Source organism: Xenopus laevis, chromosome 1L (assembly GCF_017654675.1).
Source record: "Xenopus laevis strain J_2021 chromosome 1L, Xenopus_laevis_v10.1, whole genome shotgun sequence".
Taxonomy (NCBI): domain Eukaryota; kingdom Metazoa; phylum Chordata; class Amphibia; order Anura; family Pipidae; genus Xenopus; species Xenopus laevis.
The window spans coordinates 137,118,132-137,138,845 of NC_054371.1; the positions used below are offsets into that span (position 1 = coordinate 137,118,132).

The 20,714-nt window shown below is 44.3% G+C and overlaps 1 protein-coding gene across 5 annotated transcripts; it reads left to right on the top strand.

Moving 5' to 3' along the window:
* Positions 1-976: 976 nt before the first annotated feature.
* Positions 977-18,792, top strand: LOC108705640 (glycine dehydrogenase (decarboxylating), mitochondrial-like). 5 transcript variants are annotated; one of them, XR_005961477.1, is made up of 5 exons: positions 1,324-1,455; positions 7,189-7,230; positions 8,323-8,465; positions 8,567-8,642; positions 18,616-18,754. XR_005961477.1 is itself a non-coding variant. In XM_041564027.1 (5 exons), the coding sequence occupies exons 1-5, from the start codon at positions 6,030-6,032 to the stop codon at positions 18,790-18,792; spliced, it is 456 nt and encodes a 151-aa protein (XP_041419961.1). In that variant the 5' UTR covers positions 5,042-6,029. The 5 variants fall into 5 exon arrangements, 3 of the variants coding, with proteins under 3 accessions (XP_041419964.1, XP_041419961.1, XP_041419958.1); XM_041564027.1 differs by lacking the exon at positions 1,324-1,455 and adding an exon at positions 5,042-6,047 and having other exon boundaries at positions 18,616-18,792; XM_041564024.1 differs by lacking the exon at positions 1,324-1,455 and adding an exon at positions 7,028-7,107 and having other exon boundaries at positions 18,616-18,792.
* Positions 18,793-20,714: the final 1,922 nt, after the last annotated feature.

The window sequence follows — 20,714 nt, forward strand, 5'->3', positions numbered from 1 at the left end:
AATCAGTTGGGTTCCGTTTCCGAATCAGTTGGGTCGGCTTCTGGGGTAGCTTTTTTAGCTTTTGCTTTTGTTTGCTTCTGTGATTTTGTGGTGGTGTGACCGAGGTATTTATCCATGGTTGGTTCAGGTTCTGAGTCCGTTGGGTCAGCTTCTTGGACTGCCTTTTTAATTTTTGGTTTTGTTTGTTTCTGAGATTTTGTAGCTGATTGACCCAGGTATTTGCCCATGGTTCGTAGTAGATAATCATGTAATAGAGATTTGTGTATAAAGCTTCTGTATGTGTTCAAATAGTGGAAGAGTGGAAAGAGTTCTCTTTAGTAGTACAGTGTAGTGAAAGTATCTCCTCCTTATGGGCAAGTTGGGAGCGATTAGTCCATCATGGGTTCATGCAGTGGGGCATTGTAATCCTGTGTTACAGCTTGAGATTGTTTCTCATGTGTCCTCTTATAGAGGAATGAAGTATGAAGTAAGGTTGTTTCGGCTTCTACGTACAAAAGGGTACAGGGTTCATTGGGTGTTTGTAAGCCGGTGAGTAGTTGTCTTAGAGATGGGATTTGTTGGAGTGATCTTCAGTGGATAGTGTGAGGTATTACAGCACACTGTAATGTCTCCAATTGAGAGGGTTTAGCCAATATCCAAATTATTGCTCATAGGGTCCACCAATTTGTGGATGGTATAGTTCGCTCCTCCAGCAATTGTAAAGCAAGAGCAGGTTTATAGCGTGGTGGTGGATGGCTGTTCTGGGGTATGGCATGAGTAAAATAGACGCCTCGTGTGGGCCTTGCAGTTCTGGCCTCTAGTGTCAATGACGTGGCGTGTTATATCTGGGGTGCCTTCCCGTAACCGTAGCGTATAGTGGCTTATGAGGGTCGAGGTTCGGGTGTGTTCAATTCACCAACCTCTTCCCTATTGTGCCCAATGAAGCAAAGCCGCGTTCCGGTTCGGGTCCGCACTTCCGGGTAAGGGGTTAGGTTCCCATTGTTGCAAAGATGGCCCGAGTAACTGAAGTTGGGACTTATAGATCCCCTTAAGTAGCTGTAGGGGATATAAGCGATGCCTCACGTGTGGCCTGCACTTCCGGCTCCCAGCGTCAGCAGCAGGATGGGTAGCAGAGTAAGTGTCTTCTCGCAATCGGAGTGCACCACAGCTTGTGGGAGGGTAAGGGTCGGGTGTTGTACACTCACCGATCACTCTGCAGATCTCTCCTCACTTGTGTAGCTGCGCTCCGGTTTGGGTCCGCACTTCCGGTTTCGGGTCTGCACTTCCGGTTTCAGGTCTGCACTTCCGGTGGCTTGAAAGTGGCACAAAGTCCCTTGTTTTCAGGTGCTTTAGGTTTTAGGACCGGAATAGGTCTGCTGGCGGTATAATCGAGTGAGTCTCTCACTGGCAGCCGGATCTGGAGGGTGTGCAAGACAGTCGGTTCAGGCCCGTAACACGGGGACGTTGACTTCAGGGGTAAGCACTTGAGGGATGAGCCAAATAGATTAGATTATTATTTCCCCTCACTATCCTTATGTTGGGAAGCCTATCTTTCCAGCGATCTGCAATCTAGAGAGCTGTGATGGCTGTAGATTTTGATCCCAAAAATGCGGCCATCTTTGGGTCCGCCCCCCGGAAGTCCCCAGTACCTATTGTTTAAAAGGGTACTGCCCCTTTTTCTTACTGGGGTTACCTGTAAGATGCCCCCCTGCCCTTCTTGGGGCATGCCTTGCATCAGCTCGCAGTGGACCTTGGTCAATTGTTTAACAAAGACAGGCTTCTGAAGATAGCTTGAAAAAAAACATTTTAGAAGCTGATTAGCAAAGGCAGCTTTACCGAATAGTAAATATCAGTTACTCATTAATGCAGCTCAAAAAAATATGAATTGTCAACTAACGCACAGGCTCGAACCCAGGCCATTTGGGGAAGAAACCAGGCAATTTGCTGCATGCTCCATAGAATAGACCTGCAAGGAGGCCAGTTTTGGCTTAATCTAAAGTAGCAGTGACTCTTGAATGCAACCTGAAGAAAATGACAACCCTCAAAGGTCGGGGAAAGTATCCACACCAGGATTTGAACTCGGGTCTCCTCGGGTAAACAACGATCAATTTAGCTGCTGAGCCACCGAGATGATTCCTGTGTGGAACTGTTCCAGATGACCATAATAACCCAATGTCCTAAAATAGCAGTCACTACTGAATGCAGCCTGAAGAAAATGACAACCCACAAAGGTCGGGGAAATTATCCACACCGGGATTGGAACTCAGTCTCCTTGGGGAAACAACGGGCAATTTAGCCACTGAGCCACCAAGATGGTTACTGTGTGGAACAGTTCCAGATGACCAGAACAATCCAATGTCCTAAAATAGCAGTCAAACTTGAATGCAGCCAGAAGAAAATGACAACCCTCAAAGTTCCAGGAAAGTATCCACACTCGGATTTGAACCCTGAATTCCTCGGGGAAACAACCAGTGCTTTACCAACTGTGCCACAAGGATGGTTCTTGTGAAGAGCAGTTCCAGATGACCATAACAACCCAATGTCCTCTCGGGCCTCTTCATTGACTGGCAGTGCCGGCAGTTCATTTTCCGCCTAACAGAGTCAATACGAACCCAAGTTACTTTACAAAATGGGGCATTCTCAATAGCCAAATGGTTAAGGCGCATGCCTATGATACCGAAGGTCGTGAGATCGATTCCCGCCTGTGCCGGAAACTTTGTGCCAGGACTGGATGGAAAGCTGCCTATCAAGAGATGGAGACAATTCACAATGCCTACCTCTGCCAAAAGCTCAGATGGTGGACAGTTGGAGTGATGGAAAGGCAAGCTGTCGCTAACCTGCCTGTGATGGAAAGCAGCGTCATTGCTAAAAAAAAATGGCTGTTGGCAGTACCTATTGTTTAAAATGGCACTGCCTCTTTTTCTTACTGGGGTTACCTGTAAGATGCCCCCCTGCCCTTCTTGGGGCATGCCTTGCATCAGCTCGCAGTGGACCTTGGTCAATTGTTTAACAAAGACAGGCTTCTGAAGATAGCTTGAAAAAAAACATTTGAGAAGCTGATTAGCAAAGGCAGCTTTCGGCGCTTTACCGAATCGTAAATATCAGTTACTCATTAATGCAGCTCAAAAAAAAAAAATGTCAACTAACGCATAGGCTCGAAGCCAGGACATTTGGGGAAGAATCCAGGCAATTTGCTGCATGCTCCATAGAATAGACCAGCAAGGAGGCCAGTTTTGGCTTAATCTAAAGTAGCAGTCACTCTTGAATGCAGCCTGAAGAAAATGAAAAGCTTCAAAGTTCCACACCGGGATTTGAACTCAGGACTCCTCGGGGAAAGAGTGAGCGGTTTAGCTGCTGAGCCACCAGGATGGTTCCTGCGTGGAACAGTTCCAGATGACCAGAACAATCCAATGTCCTAAATTAGCAGTCAAACTTGAATGCAGCCTGAAGAAAATGACAAACCTCAAAGTTCCAGGAAAGTATCCACACTGGGATTTGAACCCTGGACTCCTCGGGGAAAGAGTGAGCGGTTCAGCTGCTGAGCCACCAGGATGGTTCCTGTAGGATGCCGTTCCAGATGACCATAACAACCCAATGTCCTCTTGGGCTGATTCATTGACTGGCAGTACCCAACACAGTCAATATTAACCCCGGGTACCTCGCGAATGGGGGCTCGCGAATGGTCAAGTGGTTGCCGGTAAGAACCCCCCCTGCTCTTTTTGGGGCATGCCTTGCATCAGCTCGCAGTGAACCATAGTCAATTGTTTAACAAAGACAGGTTTCTGTAGATAGCTGAAACAAAAACATTTGAGAAGCTGATTAGCAAAGGCCGCTTTTGGCACTTTACCAAATTGTAAATGTCAGTTACTCATTAATGCAGCCTGAAAAAATAAAAAAACAGGCAACTTCCGCATAGGCTCAAAACCAGGCCATTTGGGGGAAGAAACCAGGCAATTTGCTGCATGTGTCATAAAACAGACATGTGGAGAGGCTGTTTTTTTTCTGACTCTAAAGTAGCAGTCACTCTTGAATGCAGCCTGAAGAAAATGAGAATCCTCAAAGGTCGCAGGACATATCCACACTGGGGTTTGAACTCGGGGCTCCTCAGGGAAACAACGGCAATTTAGCCGCTGAGCCACCGAGATGGTTCTTGTGGGGAACAGTTCCAGATGACCATAACAACCCAATGTCGTAAAGTAGCAGTCACTCTTGAATGCAGCCTGAAGAAAATGACAACCCACAAAGGTTGGGGAAATAATCCACACCGGGATTTGAACTCGGGGAAACAACGGCGATTTAGCCGCTGAGCCACCGAGATGGTTCCTGTGTGGAAAGGTTCCAGATGACCAGAACAACCCAATGTCCTAAAGTAGCAGTCAAACTTGAATGCAGCCTGAAGAAAAAGACAACCCTCAAAGTTCCAGGAAAGTATTCACACTGGGATTTGAACCCTGGACGCTTAGGGGAAACAACCAGCGCTTTACCCACTGTGCCACAAGGATGGTTCTTGTGCATCGCAGTTCGAGATGACCATAACAACCCAATATCCTCTCGGGCCTCTTCATTGACTGGCTGTACCAGCAGTCCATTTTCCGCCCAACACAGTCAATATTAACCCCGAGTACCTCGCGAATGGGGGCTCCCGAATGGTCAACCCCCCCTGCTCTTTTTGGGGCATGCCTTGCATCAGCTCGCAGTGAACCTTAGTCAATTGTTTAGCAAAGACAGGTTTCTGTAGATAGCTTGAAACAAAAACATTTGAGAAGCTGATTAGTAAAGGCAGCTTTTGGAACTTTACCAATTTGTAAATATCAGTTACTCATTAATGCAGCTTGAAAAAAAACATTTGAGAAGCTGATTAGCAAAGGAAGCCTTTGGCTCTTTACCAAATTGTAAATATCAGTTACTCATTAATGCAGCCTGAAAAAAAATAAACAGGCAACTTCCGCACAGGCTCAAACACAGGCCATTTGGGGGAAGACACCAGGCAATTTGCTGCATGTGCCATAAAACAGACGTGTGGGGAGGCTGTTTTTTTTCTGACTCTAAAGTAGCAGTCACTCTTGAATGCAGCCTGAAGAAAATGACAACCCTCAAAGTTCCAAGAAAGTATCCACACTGGACTCCTCGGGGAAACAACGGGCAATTTAGCCAATGAGCCACCGTGATGGTTCCTGTGTGGACTAGTTCCAGATGACCATAACAACCCAATGTCCTAAAGTAGCATTCACTCTTGAATGCAGCCTGAAGAAAATGACAACCCTCAAAGTTCCAGGAAAGTATCCACACTGGGATTTGAACCCTGGATACCTCGGGGAAACAACCAGCGCTTTACCAACTGTGCCACAAGGTTGGCTTTTGTGAAGAGCAGTTACAGATGACCATAATAACCCTATGTCCTCTTGGGCCTCTTCATTGACTGGCAGTACCGGCAGTCCATCTTCCGCCTAACAGAGTCAATACAAACCCAAGATACCTTTCAAAAGGTAGCTTCCTCAATAGCCAAATAGTTAAGGAGCGTGCCTACGATACCGAAGGTTGTGAGATTGTTTCCCACCTGTGCCAGGACTGGATGGACCGCTGCCTATCAAGAGGTGGAAACAAATCACAATGCCTGCCTGTGCCAAAAGCTCAGATGGTGGACAGTTGGAGTGATGGAAGGGCAAGCTGTCTGCTCCTAGGTTGATTGCTAAGAGGGGGCTGGCGCTAACCTGCCTGTGATGGAAAGCAGCATCCTTGCTAAAAAAGGATGTGGGCAGTACCCATTGTTTAAAAGGGTACTGCCCCTTTTTCTTACAGGGGTTACCTGTAAGATGCCCCCCTGTCCTTCTTGGGGCATGCCTTGCATCAGCTCGCGGTGGACCTTGGTCAGGTGTTTCACAAAGACAGGCTTCTGAAGATAGCTTGAAAAAAAATTTGAGAAGCTGATTAGCAAAGGCAGCTTTCGGCGCTTTACTGAATCGTAAATATCAGTAACTCATTAATGCAGCTCGAGAGAAAAAAACACAGTCAATATTAACCCCGGGTACGTCACGAATGGGGGCTCCTGAATGGTCAAGTTGTTGCCGGTGAGAACCCCCCCTGCTTTAGCAAAATTACTCCTTATTCTAACCTTCCTTTTTGTTGTAGAAACATTTTCCTTTGCATGGCTCAGCTGTAGAAAGTGTGTCTGATTCCCAATTAATTTTTACTTTTTGTTCATCTGCCTTCATGTCCTTGAGATTCTTTACAGTTCTCTGCTTACCATGCTTTATCTAATGGAACTGCAATTCCTTTTTGTCAGTCTCCTTGGACAATTTGCTTGTGTCACCATATGATTTTTCCATGGGTAGATCCTCCTTCATATATCTTTATAGCATTTATCCTGTATAATTTCACTAGGACTTTTTTTCCTTATGTTTTTGAGGGCGTACTGGAGAACCAGTATCAATGAAGCTTCTCCTATTCAGTCTTGCCTTGTGTTGGTTGGAGAGGTCGGCAACTCTCCCAAGTACTGCAATAAAGATTTACCAAACACTTTCGGCAGGTGTAGCGGGGAGATCCCCTGCAATTTTATTGAAGTCACGTGATGTAACGTTTCAGTCTGTCAGATGTAACGTTTCAGATGTCTGATGAAGGGGTATGCCCCCGAAACGTTGCATCACGTGACTTCAATAAAATTGCAGGGGATCTCCCCGCTACACCTGCCTAAAGTGTTTGGTAAATCTTTATTGCACTACTGGAGAACCAGACCATTGGGGCTGCCCCAACCAACTGCTTACTTTAAAAGGTTATCTTTGGTGGCAAGTCGCATCTGATCAATATTCTCACTGGCTTAATGGCGTACCAGGAAACATATCAGTCGGCATTTGTCCTGTTCCCCAAATTTTCCCTGGTGCCTTCTTGGGGCAGTCTGACCCTGAGTAACAGTTTTGCAATCTGGCTTTCCAACAGAGATTAAAGTTATGAATCTCATAAAAAGAAACCTTTGCTGATGGCAAAGGTGGCATAAAGCTTCTCCCCAAGCTTCTCTGATGGTGCAATTTTTTTTTTCTCTCTCTAAGCTATCATTATGAAACCAATATTGTCCGCTACATGAAACGGCTAGAAAACAAAGATATTTTACTTGTGCACAGTATGATTCCTTTGGTAAGATGCCTTATACTACTTTTTCCAAAATAGTCTCCTAGTATAGTATAGTCTTAACTATTCCATTTGTTGTACCAACAGGGATCCTGCACAATGAAATTTAATAGTTCTTCTGAACTTACAGTAAGTGCTCAGTAAAATGCATGTTTTCTTTCCATAATATAAGCCTGATGAGTGGAACATAAATGTTATTTGTGATTATAATATGTTCAATCCAATAAATGTAAAGCACTTAATACTGCATTGGTGGTAAATCAAAAGAGCCAATAAGTGTCCCTTGGAATGCAGTTTGGACAGGACATCCCGCAGGATAGCACCAGGTCTGTCTGGATAGAGAATATTCTTGCTTAAATATATGTAGCTTTGCCAGATTTGGTAGTTATAGTGGTCAGTCTATTCTTTTGTCCTTGATTATCATTTATGAATTTTGATTATTTGCTAAGAATGTAAGTATAAGTGTGTACAGTTAATATTCTGTTGCCCTGCTGTTGGTAATGATGTATCGTATGACATTTAAAGGGTTATTTATGAAAGCAGCATAGTATACAAAGTGAATTTTGAGTTTCAAATCACCATGTTTTGTTTTTTTTACCAATAATGCCGTTTTTCCCAAATTCCAGTGATTTGCAGTCATGGTTTAAGCTGCATCTGCTCCATTTCATGCCCACTGCATCAAAATCAACAAAATTGCATATGCATCTTTCAGGTGTTCCCTGAACTGTCTGTTTTTACGTTTCTAAGGCTGATGTCCAATTTTGTATGTGCTTAATAGTAACCGCAGCATTTTCAGGCAATAACGAAGTGTGGATAATTTTTTTGGATGGCCAGGCTGGACAGCATTTTGCATTTTTTGCTAGAAGGTTCTTGGAGAAAGGTCATAACTACTGACATTTCCTGCTTGAATTGCACACTATGTAGTTTTTTTGGTTAACATTTTATTATATTTATAAAGCTGAATTTTGTTTTTACTTTTGAGTTTGACTTTGCATTAAAGCATGGCAGTGGATGGTGCTTAATTTTTCTCCCAGAGAAAGTTGCATCTGGTGAATGATTTCAAGGATGAGCAGATCTGTACTTTCCTTGAGGTCAATGTTATTTACGGTCTGGTGGCACTGTAACCGGTTTTGTCCAATTACTGTACAGAATTATGCACGTGAAGCTGTAACAATGCTTGCCTCCCTCCCCAAGTACTGATGTGGTTTTTTTCCTTCATAGGCAATTACTTGGTCAGCTTTTGCCAATATACATCCATTTGTGCCTCTAGATCAGGCCCAAGACTTCCAGCAGCTATTCCAAGAGTTGGAGAAGGATCTATGTGAAATAACAGGATATGATTATATATCCTTCCAGCCAAACAGGTAAAAAATCCTCTGTACTGTCTGTGTGATTGTTATGGAACTGTTGTATGCTGTACATGCTGTATTATATTTTCTGCTTTTTTTTTCCCCCAAACTTAAAGTGGAGCTCAGGGTGAAAATGCTGGCCTGGCTGCAATCAAGGCTTACTTGAATGCGAAAGGAGAGCACCACCGGACAGTAAGTGCACTAGACTCTTGAATCTGTTTCACAAATGCTTCAGGCTACTGTCAAACAACTAATACAGGTTATGGGACCTGGGTTTTCCGGATAAAGGATCTTTCCGTAGTTTGGATCTTCATGCCTTAAATCAACTCGAAAATAATTTAAACATTAAATAAACCCAATCGGCTGGCTTTGCTTCCCATGAGGATTAATTATACTGTATATCAGTTAGGATAAAGTACAAGGTAGAATTTTATTATTACAGAGAAAAAGGAAATAATTTGTAAACATATGGATTATTTGCATGAAATGGAGTCCTAAAAAGATGTCCATTCTGTAATTCAGAGCTTTCTGGATAACAGATACCATACCTATAATATTGAACAAAAATATTGTTATTATCAGAGAACCAGCACAAATTGCAAATTTGGCTCAGTTCTGTAACATTTAGCAGCTGGGCATTTAATCTCTGTAATCTTCATGCAGTAGATTTATCAAAGCTAATTGCTAACTGGTTGCTATGGGTTACTGCACTGAGTAACTTTCTGGCACATTTCTTAGAGTCCTGTAGGGCAGGGGTGCCCAGGACGTCGATCCTGGTTCCTGGTAGACAGCGACCTAGAGCCCGGCGTGGGTAACAGGAATGGAATGCTCAAACTCCCACAAAGTGACATCCAATCGCTGGTGTCTGGTGCTGAATTGGGAGATCTAAGCCTGCCACGGGATCATAAATATCTCAAGTCAGTTTTCCAGCAGCACACCAAGTCAGTTGTAGTGATTGCAAAAGTTGATTTATTTTCCCAAAAACCACATATCAAACAGGCAACGTTTCGGGCCCACTGGACCCTTTATCAGCCTAGAGCCCAGCGTGGGCCTGGCTAGGCTGGAGAGCAGCACAAAGTGAAGGAGAGCGGGTGGGCTAAAGAAGACGAGGAGCAGCAGCACGAAGGGAAGGCAGGCGAGGCTAAAGAAGCGAAGCAGCAGCACAAACGGGAGGGAGGACAGGCAGGCAGGCAGAAGGGAAGTGGCACGAAAGGGAGGGAGGACGGGGAGACAGAAGAGGAGCAGCATGGAAGGAAGTGAGGAAGGGCAGACAAGAGGAGTAGCATGGAAGGGAGAGAGGGAAGGCAGACGAGGAGGGGCACGGAAGGGAGGGAAGGCAAACAAGAGGAGCGGCACAGCAGGGAGGGAGTGAAGACAGACAAGAGGAGCGACAAGGAAAGGATAGAGGGAAGGCAAACAAGATGAGAGGGAAGGCAGACGAGGAGCGGCATGGAAGGGAGGGAAGACAGATGAGGAGTGGCACAGAAGGGAGGGCAGACAAGAGGAGTGTCATGGAAGGGAGAGAGAGGTATGGAAGGGAGAGAGGGAAGGCAGACAAGAAGAGCGTCATGGAAGGGAGAGAGGCATGGAAGGGAGAGAGGGAAGCAGACAAGAGGAGCAGCATGGAAGGGAAAGGGGGAAGGCAGACAAGAGAAGCAGCACGGAAAGGAGAAATGGAAGGCAGACAAGAGGAGCACCATGAAAGATAGGGAGGGAAGGCAGACAAGAGGAGCAGCACGGATAGGGATGCCATCTTTTCCGGGGAAAAATACCGGCCTTCCTATATATTTATTATTTTCCCCATTAATAACATTGGGATCAACCATCATTTTTATTGACAAGGCCGGTGAAATTGCATGAAATTGCACAATACAGGCGAGTCGGCATTCTTCTGCCTTAGGAGAGCACACTATTTTTATCAAGGTAGATCTCCTGATGGAGGCCAGGTGTCGAGAGTAGATCCTAGGGTAACAAAGTCTGGGCACCCCTGTTGTAGAGTAATCACTGATGATCTGGTTCATCTGTGTTGTCTAGCATTTAGCAGGTAGTCACAAAGATAAGTAGTCTAGGAGAGGGATAACATCGACACATTTGCTTGTCTGTTCTTGCTCTTTATGGCCATCCCTTTTTCCTTTTCACATTATTGGATTGGCCTGTACACTCATTTGTTCTGTTTTTCCACCCTTATAATTAATTTTTTATTGAGAAATGGGAATACATCTACAATCACAAAGCTTTAGCAAAATCTCAAAATCGAGAGCCACAAATATTTGGTAATCTGTTATTTTTAGCTGATTGATGCAATAAAAGTGTGCAACCTAGCAACCCATCTACTGGGTAGAGTGTAAGGCTATGGGCACACAGGCTGATGTCAGTCTGCATATTTTTGCAGGCTGAGAGAAGCAGATCTGCTCAGTGCCCCTACTTCATTGATTTGAATTTGACCAGCATGTGTGTGTCACAGACAGGCTGTGGTTAACCCAAATACTGACCTCAGATGTGTGTGACCGCACACAGGCTGGTCGAATTCAAATCAATGGAGCAGGAGCACTGAGCAGATCTGCCTCTCTCAGCCTTCAAAAATATGCAGGCTGACAACAGCCTCTAACAACATGTGTGCCCATAGCCTAAGGGGCAAATTCACTAAGCGCCGAAGCGCCTAACGCTAGCGTCAATTCGCTAGCGTTGGGCATTTTCGTTACTTCGCAAATTCACTAACGAACGCTGGCGTAAATTCGCTAGTGTTACTTCGCACCCTTACGCCTGGCGAATTTTTGCTACGGACGTAACTATGCAAATTCACTAACGCGCGCAGTGTACTGAACGCTACCTTTTACGCTAGACTTCCTTCGCCACCTAAGACCAGGCGAAGCACAATAGAGTAGATAGGGATTGCTTCAAAAAAAGTTCAAATTTTTTCTAAGTCCCAAAAAATGCTGGCGCAACTTCGGATTTTAGTGAATTTGCAGAGCGCTGCCTGGCGAAGTGCGGCGAAGTTGCGCCTGGCGTAACTACGAATTTTAGTGAATTTGCCCCTAAGTGTTCTCTATAAATAAACTCACTGGCTACTGAATATTGTGCCTCCTCCTCTAGCGAAGTGTTAGTGGTCACTGATGAACCCCATCTTCTGTCATTACAATGCCTGATACCTCTCCTGGGTCACTTTTCCTATGCAAATTACGTAAATCATATGAAGGAGGTTGCTTAAAAAGCAAAAATAAATATCGGGGGGCAATAAGGAGTAAACTAGTCAGTAGGCCATTTTAGATGTGCTTAATTCCTTCCCTGGACAGATCAATCTGCTGTTACTGTTATAGCAACATGCATGTCCCTGTGCCACTCCAGATATTAAATTCACATTCCACGGCATACCTAGAAGTTGACACCCATGAAAAAAATGTTCGGAGGGGTCTGGCTTGCACAACAACAATTCTGCGTCTACGAGCCCCTCCCCTCCTGCTCCTGACAGGCACAGATTTTAACATTATAAAAGTGCTGCGGAAAGGATTTATTGCAGCAAACCCCATAGTCCAGGACCACCTGACTCCCCACAACCGCAGGGTCTATGGTTATTCCTTTGTTTACATAAAACACATTTAATGAATCATATCAGGATAAAAACAAATACTGCCAAAATATTTTAACTATTTAGCTTTTTATTCAGCAGCTCTACAATTTGCAATCTCAGCAATCTGGTTGCTAGGGTCCAAATTAGCATAGCAACCATGCATTCATCTGAATAAGAGACTGTAATATAATAAGGGGGTGTTTTGAATAGTAATATGAGTAATACAAACAATAACATCATATGTGTAGTCTTACAGAGCCTTTCTGTCTAGACCCCCATTTTAAAGCTGTAAAGAGTCAGAAGCATAAACAACATCATTTTAAAAATATACAAAAAAAATAATGAAGGCCAAGTGAAAAGTTGCTTAGACTTGGCCATTCTTTTACATACTTAAAAGTTCAGTTTAATGCAGTTTCTAAACATTTGTGTTATAGTTGGGAAATGGTTAATAAAGAAATGGTTAATAAAGAAATGGTTGCCATTTTGTCAATATCACAGCTGCACATAAATAACTAGTACATAAACAAACAGCAAAGCTGTAAAGAAAAGCACAAGAAACTCCTTTAATGCAAAACAGGAGCAATATTTTACCAAAGATGTGAAATGCTAAAGGGGAAAATTCTTGTGAAGTCATGCATCACATGTGAATGGTGCAACAGCCATGCAAGATTTCTGAAACATACGTGCAAGACATGTGCAATATCCGTGCAAGGTCCATGCAACATCCATGCAAGACATGAGCAACATCTGTGCAAGGTCCTTGCAACATCCGTACAAGGACAAGAATTTTGTTGCACATTCCTTGCATGCATGTTGCACATTCCTCACATGGATGTTGCACGTTCCTCGCATGGAGGTTGCATGGAGGTTGCATGGACCTTGCACGGATTTAGAACAGATGTTGCACGGATGTTGCACAGACCTTGCATGGGCATTGCACATGTCTTGTGCGTATGTTGCACATGTCTTGCATGACTGCACCATTCCATGCACGGCATGTGCAACATCCATGTAAGAACTGTGCAACATTCATGCTAGGTTAATGCAAGACATGTGCAAAATTAGTGCAAGACATGTGCAACATCAGTGCAAGGAACATGCAACATCCGTGTGATGAACATGCAACATCTGTGCTAGGAATGTTCAACATCAAACGTGCAAGGAATGTGCAACATTGAATGTGCAACATCTGTGCAATGAAAGTGCAAGGTCCGTGCAACATCCATGCAAGGAATGTGCATTAACTGTGCAAGGTCCATGCAACATATGTGTGAGGTCCATGCAACGTGTGCGAGACAAGTACAACATTCTTGCAAAGTCCATGCAACACACGTGAATGGTGCAGCAGCCATGCAACATACATGCAAGTCATGTTCAAAATCCGTGTAAGGTCCATGCAGCATCCGTGCAAGGTTTCGTGCAAAAACGTGCAAGGATCGTGCAACCTCTGTGCAAGGAACATGCAACTTCCTTGTGAAGAAAGTGCAACATCCGTGCAAGGTCTGTGCAACATCAGTGTGAGACAAGTACAACATTCTTGTGAAGTCCACGCATCACGTGTGAATGGTGTGACAGCCATGCAAGATTTGTGAGACATACACGCAAAACTTGTGCAACATCTGTGCAAGGACAAGCATTTTGTACTTGTCTCACACATATATTGCACGGACCTTGCACTTCCTTGCATGGAGGTTGCAAGTTCCCTGCACAGATGTTGCACATGTCTTGCATGGATGTTGCACGGACCTTGTATGGATATTGCACTTTCCTCACACTGACACGGATTTTGCAGATGTCTTGCACGGATGTTGCACGGACCTTGAATGGATGTTGCACATGTCTTGTGCATATGTTGCACATGTCTTGCACGGCTGTTGCACCATTCCATGCATGGCAAGTGCAACATCCATGTAAGAACTGCTAGCTCCATGCAAGACATGTGCAACATCCATGCAAGGAACATGCAACATCCATGCGATGAACGTGCAACATCTGTACAAGGAATGTGAAACATCTATGCGAAGAATGTGCAACATCCGTGCAATGAAAGTGCAACATCCGTGTGAGGAACCTCAACAACAGTGCGAGGTCAGTGCAACACATTTGCAAGGTCCGTGCAACATACGTATTAGACAAGTAAGACATTCTTGCAAAGTCCAAGCAACACATGTGAATGGTGCAACAGCCATGCAAGATATGTGCAATATACATGCAAGACATGCAGCATCCGTGGAAGGTCCATGCACCAGTGCAAGTTCCGTGCAAGAAATGTGCAACATCCGCGCAAAACAAATGCAACATCTGTGCGAGGAACGTGCAATGTCCATGCAACATCCATGCAAGGTCCATGCTAAAAACTTGCAAAATCCGTGCAAGACAAATGCCAGATCCAGGAGAGGAACGTTCAACATCCATGCAAGATATATGCAAAATGCTTGCGAAGTCCATGCAACCACCATGCATGACACGTGTAACAGCCATGCAAGCCACATGCAACATCTGTTGAGGACATGTGCAACATCATTGTGAGGTCCATACAACACACATAAATGGTGCAACATCCATGCAAGGAATGTGCAACATCCGTGCGAGGTCCGTGCAACATCTTTGCGAGACAAGTACAACATTCTTGCAAAATCCATGCATAATACATGAATGGTGCAGCAGCTATGCAAGACACATCCAACATCCATGGAAAACGTGCAACATCCATGCAAGGAACGTGCAAAATCAGTGAGACAAGTACAACATTCTTGCGAAGACCATGCATCACGCGTGCAACATCTGTGCGAGGAATGTGCAAGACAAGTACAAAATTCTTGTAAAGTAATGCTTCACACGTGAATGGTGCAACTGCCATGCAAGACTTGTGAGACATACGTGCAAGACTTGTGCAACATCCATGCAAGGTCCATGCAGCATCTGTGCAAGACATAAGCAACAACCGTGCACGGTCAGTGCAACATCCGTGCAAGGACAAGAATTTTGTACTTGTCTCACACATGTTGCACGGACCTCACATGGATGTTGCACGTCCTTGCACGGATGTTGCACGTCTTGCATGGATGTTGCACAGACCTTGCATGGATGTTGCACAAGTCTTGCACTGCTGCTGCAACATTCATCTGTGATGCATTCACAAGAATGTTTTTGTCTTGCATGGATGTTGCATAGACCTTGCACGGACCTCACACGGATATTGCACATTCCTCACCCAGGATGTTGCATATGTCTTGCATGGACATTGTACTGACCTTGCACAGATGTTGCACAGACCTTGCATGGATGTTGCACGTCTTGCACGGCTGTTGCACCATTCCGTGCACGGCAAGTGCTATATCTGTGTAAGAACTGTGCAACATTCATGCTAGGTCCGTGCAAGACATGTGCAAAATCAGTGCAAGACATGTGCAACATCTGTGTGATGAACGTGCAACATCTGTGCAAGGAATGTGCAACATCGATGCAAGGAACGTGCAACATCCGTGCAATATTCCTGCAAGGTCCGTGCAACATGTGTAAGGAACATGCAACAACAGTGCGAGGACTGTGCAACATACTTGCGAGGTCCAAACATATGTGCAAGACAAGTACAACATTCTTGCAAAGTCCATACAACACATGTGAATGCTGCAGCAGCCATGCAAGACATGTGAAACATCCATGTGAGACATGTGCAACATCCATGCAAGTCATATGCAACATCAGTGTGAGGAACGTGCAACATCCATGTGAAGTCCATGAAAACATGTTCAACATATGTGCAAGATGTGCAAAATTTGTGCAAGACATGTGCAACATCTGTGTTTGGTCCATGCAACATCCATGTGAGGTCTGTGCAACAAACTTGTATAATGCAAGATCCATACAAGACACATGCAACATCCATGCAAGATCCATGCAAACGATGTCCAACATCAGTAAAAATACTTTGCAACATCCGCGTAAGGTCTGTGCATGACGTGTGCAACATCCGTGCAAGACATGTGCAACATCCGTGCGAGGAATGTGCAACATCCATTTGAAGTCCATGCAAAATGCGTTCATCTCTGCGAGGACCATGCAACATTGGTGCAAGGACCATGTGAGACACGTGCAACATGCATGCAAAATATGTGCAACATCCAAGACACATCTGTGCAAGACACATGCAACATTTATACAAGGACCATGCAACATCCGTGTGAGGTTCATGCAATATCCGTGCAAAACATGTGCAACATCTGTGCAAAGTCCATGCAACACATGTATTGTGCAACAGCCGTGCAAGACATGTGCAACATCCGTGCAAGGACAGTGCAACATCAGTGCAAGGTCAGCGTGAGACAGGTGTAACATCCATGCAAGGCCTGTGCAACACACTTGTATGGTGCAAAAGCTGCGTGAGATATGTGCAACATCCATGCAAGGACAGTGCAACATCTGTGCAAGGAACATCCAAGGTCTGTGCAACACACGTATATGGTGTAACAGCCATGCAAAACATGTGCAACATCAGTGCAAGATCCGTGCAAGGACTGCGCAACATCCGTGCAATGTATGCACGAGACATATGCAACATCTGTTCACGACGTGCAGAATCCGTGCAAGGAACATGCAAGACACTTGCAACATCTATCAAAGGTCCGGTCAACACACTTGTGTGGTGCAACAGCCTTGCAAGACACGTGCAACAGCCATGCAAGACAGATGCAACATCCGTGCAAGTCATGTGCAACATCAGTGTGAGGTCCATGCAACACACGTGTATAGTGCAACAGCCATGCGAGGCACGTGCAACATCCGTGCGAGGAACGTGCAACATCCGTGCGAGGAACGTGCAACATCTGTTCAAAACAAGTACAACATTCTTGCGAAGTCCATGCAACAAATGTGAATGGTGAACCAGACATGTGAGACACGTGCAACATACGTGCAAGACATGTGCAACATCCATGCAAGGTCCATGCAAGACATATTCATGCGACATCCATGCAAGGTCTGTGCAACAGCCATGTGAGACACGTGCAACATCCATGCAAGACATGTGCAACATCTGTGCAAGGACTGTGCGACATCTGTGCAATGTCCATGAGAAACATGTGCAACATGAGTGTTAGGAAAGTGTAAGATCCATGGGAGGAATGTGCGACATTCGTGGGAGGAACATGCAACATCAATGCAACATCCTTGCAAGGTCTGTGCAACATACTTGTATGGTGCAACAGCTGTGTAAGACACGTGCAACATCCATGTGAGGAACGTGCAACATTCCTACGAGGTCCGTGCAACAAATTTGTATCGCACAAGATCTGTGTGAGACATGTGCAACATCCGTGCATGTCATGTGCAACATTAGTGCAAGGAACTTACAACATCCATGTGAGGTCCATGCAAAACACGCTCAACCCCAGATAATATCTCCAGGGGACCAGTCCAAATGAGAAACATATCATCCACATAATGCCTCCATAATGCAATATGCTCCTCAAACAGTGGATTATGCAAAATGTTCTCATGTTCAAATTTATGTCAAAACAGAAAATTTCATTTCAACACCAGTTCAAGGCAATCACATAGGAAATTAGTCTTGTGTGGAGCTAAATCTTCTTTTAGTATACTCCCTGGTACATTCTGTACCCTCATCATGTGGTATTCAGGTGTATAAATCTTTATCATCTATGGTAAATAGTATGGGTGAATGTAACTTAGTTTCCAAACCTTCAATTGTTTCTAAGAATTGAGTAGTGTCTTTTAGACATGTATCAAGTTTAGGAAGAATCTCTTATAAGTAAGTGTCAATGTATAATGCTAAGGGTTGTAGTAAAGAGTTAACCCCTGACACTATAGGCCTCACAAGGGGGATTTATAAAGGTCATATGTATTTTTGGTAAATGGTAAAAAATTGGAACCCATGGATTATCTTTGTAAAGGAGTTCCTGTATCTCTGGAGAAATTACTCCAGCCAACCATGCATCCTCAAGGAACAGTTTAATGTCCATTTTTAATCTACTAGTTGAATCATTATCAAGTATTATATAATATTCCCTGTTGTCGAGTTGTCTGTGGGCTTCCTTCATGTAGTCAGCCTTATCCATCACTGCAATACTTTCCCCCTTATTATATCATTGTTATTTTGTAACTTAAATAGTGCATCTTCTTCTTTTGAATTAAGATTGCTCCTTCTTGGTAACAAATGTTTCATTAAACTTTTGTCAATGTCAGTGTGTATCATGTAAAAGGTATCTAGTGAGGCACAGGGAAATACTGGATTGTATATACTACAATTTTTTAATTTACTCACCTCTTTTCTACCCTTTGGCCATATACCTGTGCTCTTATTCATAAACAGCATTTTCAATTTGATCGATCTCAGAAATGTAAACATTTTAATCTGTACAGAGAAGGGGTCACATACATGGGGACAAAGCCCTTATTAAGTAATCTCAGTTCACCGGGGGACAGAGGCTTAGAAGACAGATTCATTATTAAGTCATTTACCTCTTCCTTCTCAGTGAGTATTCGCTGCTCATCTGTGCCTGTGTTGTGGGAGTAGCTGCTCATTTCCTTGCCAATTGCGTTCCTCTCTTTCCTCCTATAATGCCATCTCCCTTCCAGGTTTGCTTGTGGCTGGAGAAAAAAACATCTGATCTCTTGGTGCTGCAGGGTCGTGGTCCACTGCCTCCGCGCTCAAGTCTGACATCACATCCCCACAACAGTCACTTGATTCTGCGTTCAACTTCACTTCTCTGCATCGATCGCTTAGTTAATGGTGTCTTCACTACCAGAGCTTAGCATGTCTCCCTTCTCTGTTGGACCCATGTGTAGACCCGGTCAAGCTTGTAGTCCTGGGTATCTTGCTTATATTTCTTAAGCTTATATTGAATAATACTCTCACTTAGACATTCAAGATCAATCTGTACTTTGTTCAGGTACTCAGTCAGTGCTTCACTTGTTAGTGTCGTTCAACATATGTGCAAGACAAGTGCAACATCCGTGCACGACATGTGCAACATCTGTGCAAGGACACTGCAACATCCATGCAAAGTCCATGCAAGACACTTGCAACATCTGTGCAAGACAGGTGCAACATCCGTCTGATTAACATACAACATCCGTGTGAGGTCCATGCAAGACAAGTGCAACATCTAAGTAAGACATGTGCAACATCCGTGTGAGGTCCATACAAGACACGTGAAACATCCATGCAAGGTACATGCAACACACTTGTATGGTGCAACAGCCATGCAAGACACATTGAACCTCGCTGCATTACACAAGCAACATCCGTGCAAGGTCTATGCAATAAACTTGTAAAATGCAACATCCATGCAAGGTCCATATAAGACATGTGCAACATCCATGCAACACACTTGTATACTTGTATGGTGCAACAGCCATGCAAGACATATGGAACCTCGCTGCATTACACAAGCAACATCCGTGCAAGGTCTATGCAATAAACTTGTAAAATGCAACATCCATGCAAGGTCCATACAAGACATGTGCGACATCTATGCAACACACTTGTATACTTGTATGGTGCAACAGCCATGTAAGACGTGCAACATCTGTGCAAGACGTGCAACATCTGTTCAAGCATGGTGCAACATAAGTGCGAGGTTCATGCAAAACATGTGCAAAATCCATGCGATGAATGTGCAAAATACTTGCAAGGTCAGTGCTTGTTAAGTACAACAAGACAAGTGCAACATCCATATGAGGTCCTTTTGAGACACATGCAACATCTGTGCAAGATGTGCAACATCTGTGCAAGACATGTGCAACATCTGTACAATGTCCTTGTGAGACATGTACAACATCCGTGTGAGACACGTATAACATTCATGCTAAGATGTGCAACAGCCATGCAAGGTCCATGCAACACATGTGAATGGTGCAACAGCCATGCAAGATGTGTGCAATATCCGTGCAAGACACATGAAACATCCGCACATGGACACATGTAACATCTGTATAAGATTTGTGCGAGGAACATGCAACATCCATGCAAGACACACGTGCACCATCCATGCAAGGATCTGCAACATCCATGCAAGGTTTGTGCAAGATACATGCAGTATCCATGCAGTGCCATGAACATGCAACATCTGTGCAAGACACATGCAACATCTGTGCAAGACACATGCAACATCCATGCAAGAACTGTGCAACATCTGTGTATGGTCAGTGTGAGACATGTGCAACATCCATGCAAGACGTGCAACATCTGTGCAAGACATGCAACATCAGTGAAAGACTTGTGCAACATCTGTTCAAGGAAAGTAAAACATCCTGGTGAGGTCCGTGCATGACACGTGCAACATCCATGAAAGCTCACATCCGTGTGAGATGTGCAACATCCGTGTGAGGTCCATGTAACACACATGTATGGTTTAACAGCCATGCAGAAAATGTGCAACATCCATGCAAAGACCATGCAAGATCTGTGCAAGGTTCACGCAAGACACTTGCAACAGCTGTGCAAGGAACATGTAACATCCGCGTGAGGTTCATGCGAGACACGAGCAACATACATGCAAGATACGTGCAACATCCGTGCAAGGTCCTTGTTAGACATGTACAACATCCGTGTGAGACATGTGCATCATCAGTGTGAGACATGTGCAACATCCGTGCCGATCTAAAGTATGGCTCTGGGCTACATTGTTGCCTTATATGTTTGTATGTAGCTATTGACTCTGCAACTACAATTG

What these genes read in the sequence shown, in the direction of transcription:
- LOC108705640 (XM_041564024.1), top strand. Translation starts at nt 7,054, where the DNA reads ATGAAACGGCTAGAAAACAAAGATATTTTACTTGTGCACAGTATGATT. An exon ending in ATATCCTTCCAGCCAAACAG is followed by an intron (nt 8,466 to 8,566) that starts GTAAAAAATCCT and finishes CCAAACTTAAAG; the next exon opens with TGGAGCTCAGGGTGAAAATG. An exon ending in AAGGAGAGCACCACCGGACA is followed by an intron (nt 8,643 to 18,615) that starts GTAAGTGCACTA and finishes TCTCCCTTCCAG; the next exon opens with GTTTGCTTGTGGCTGGAGAA.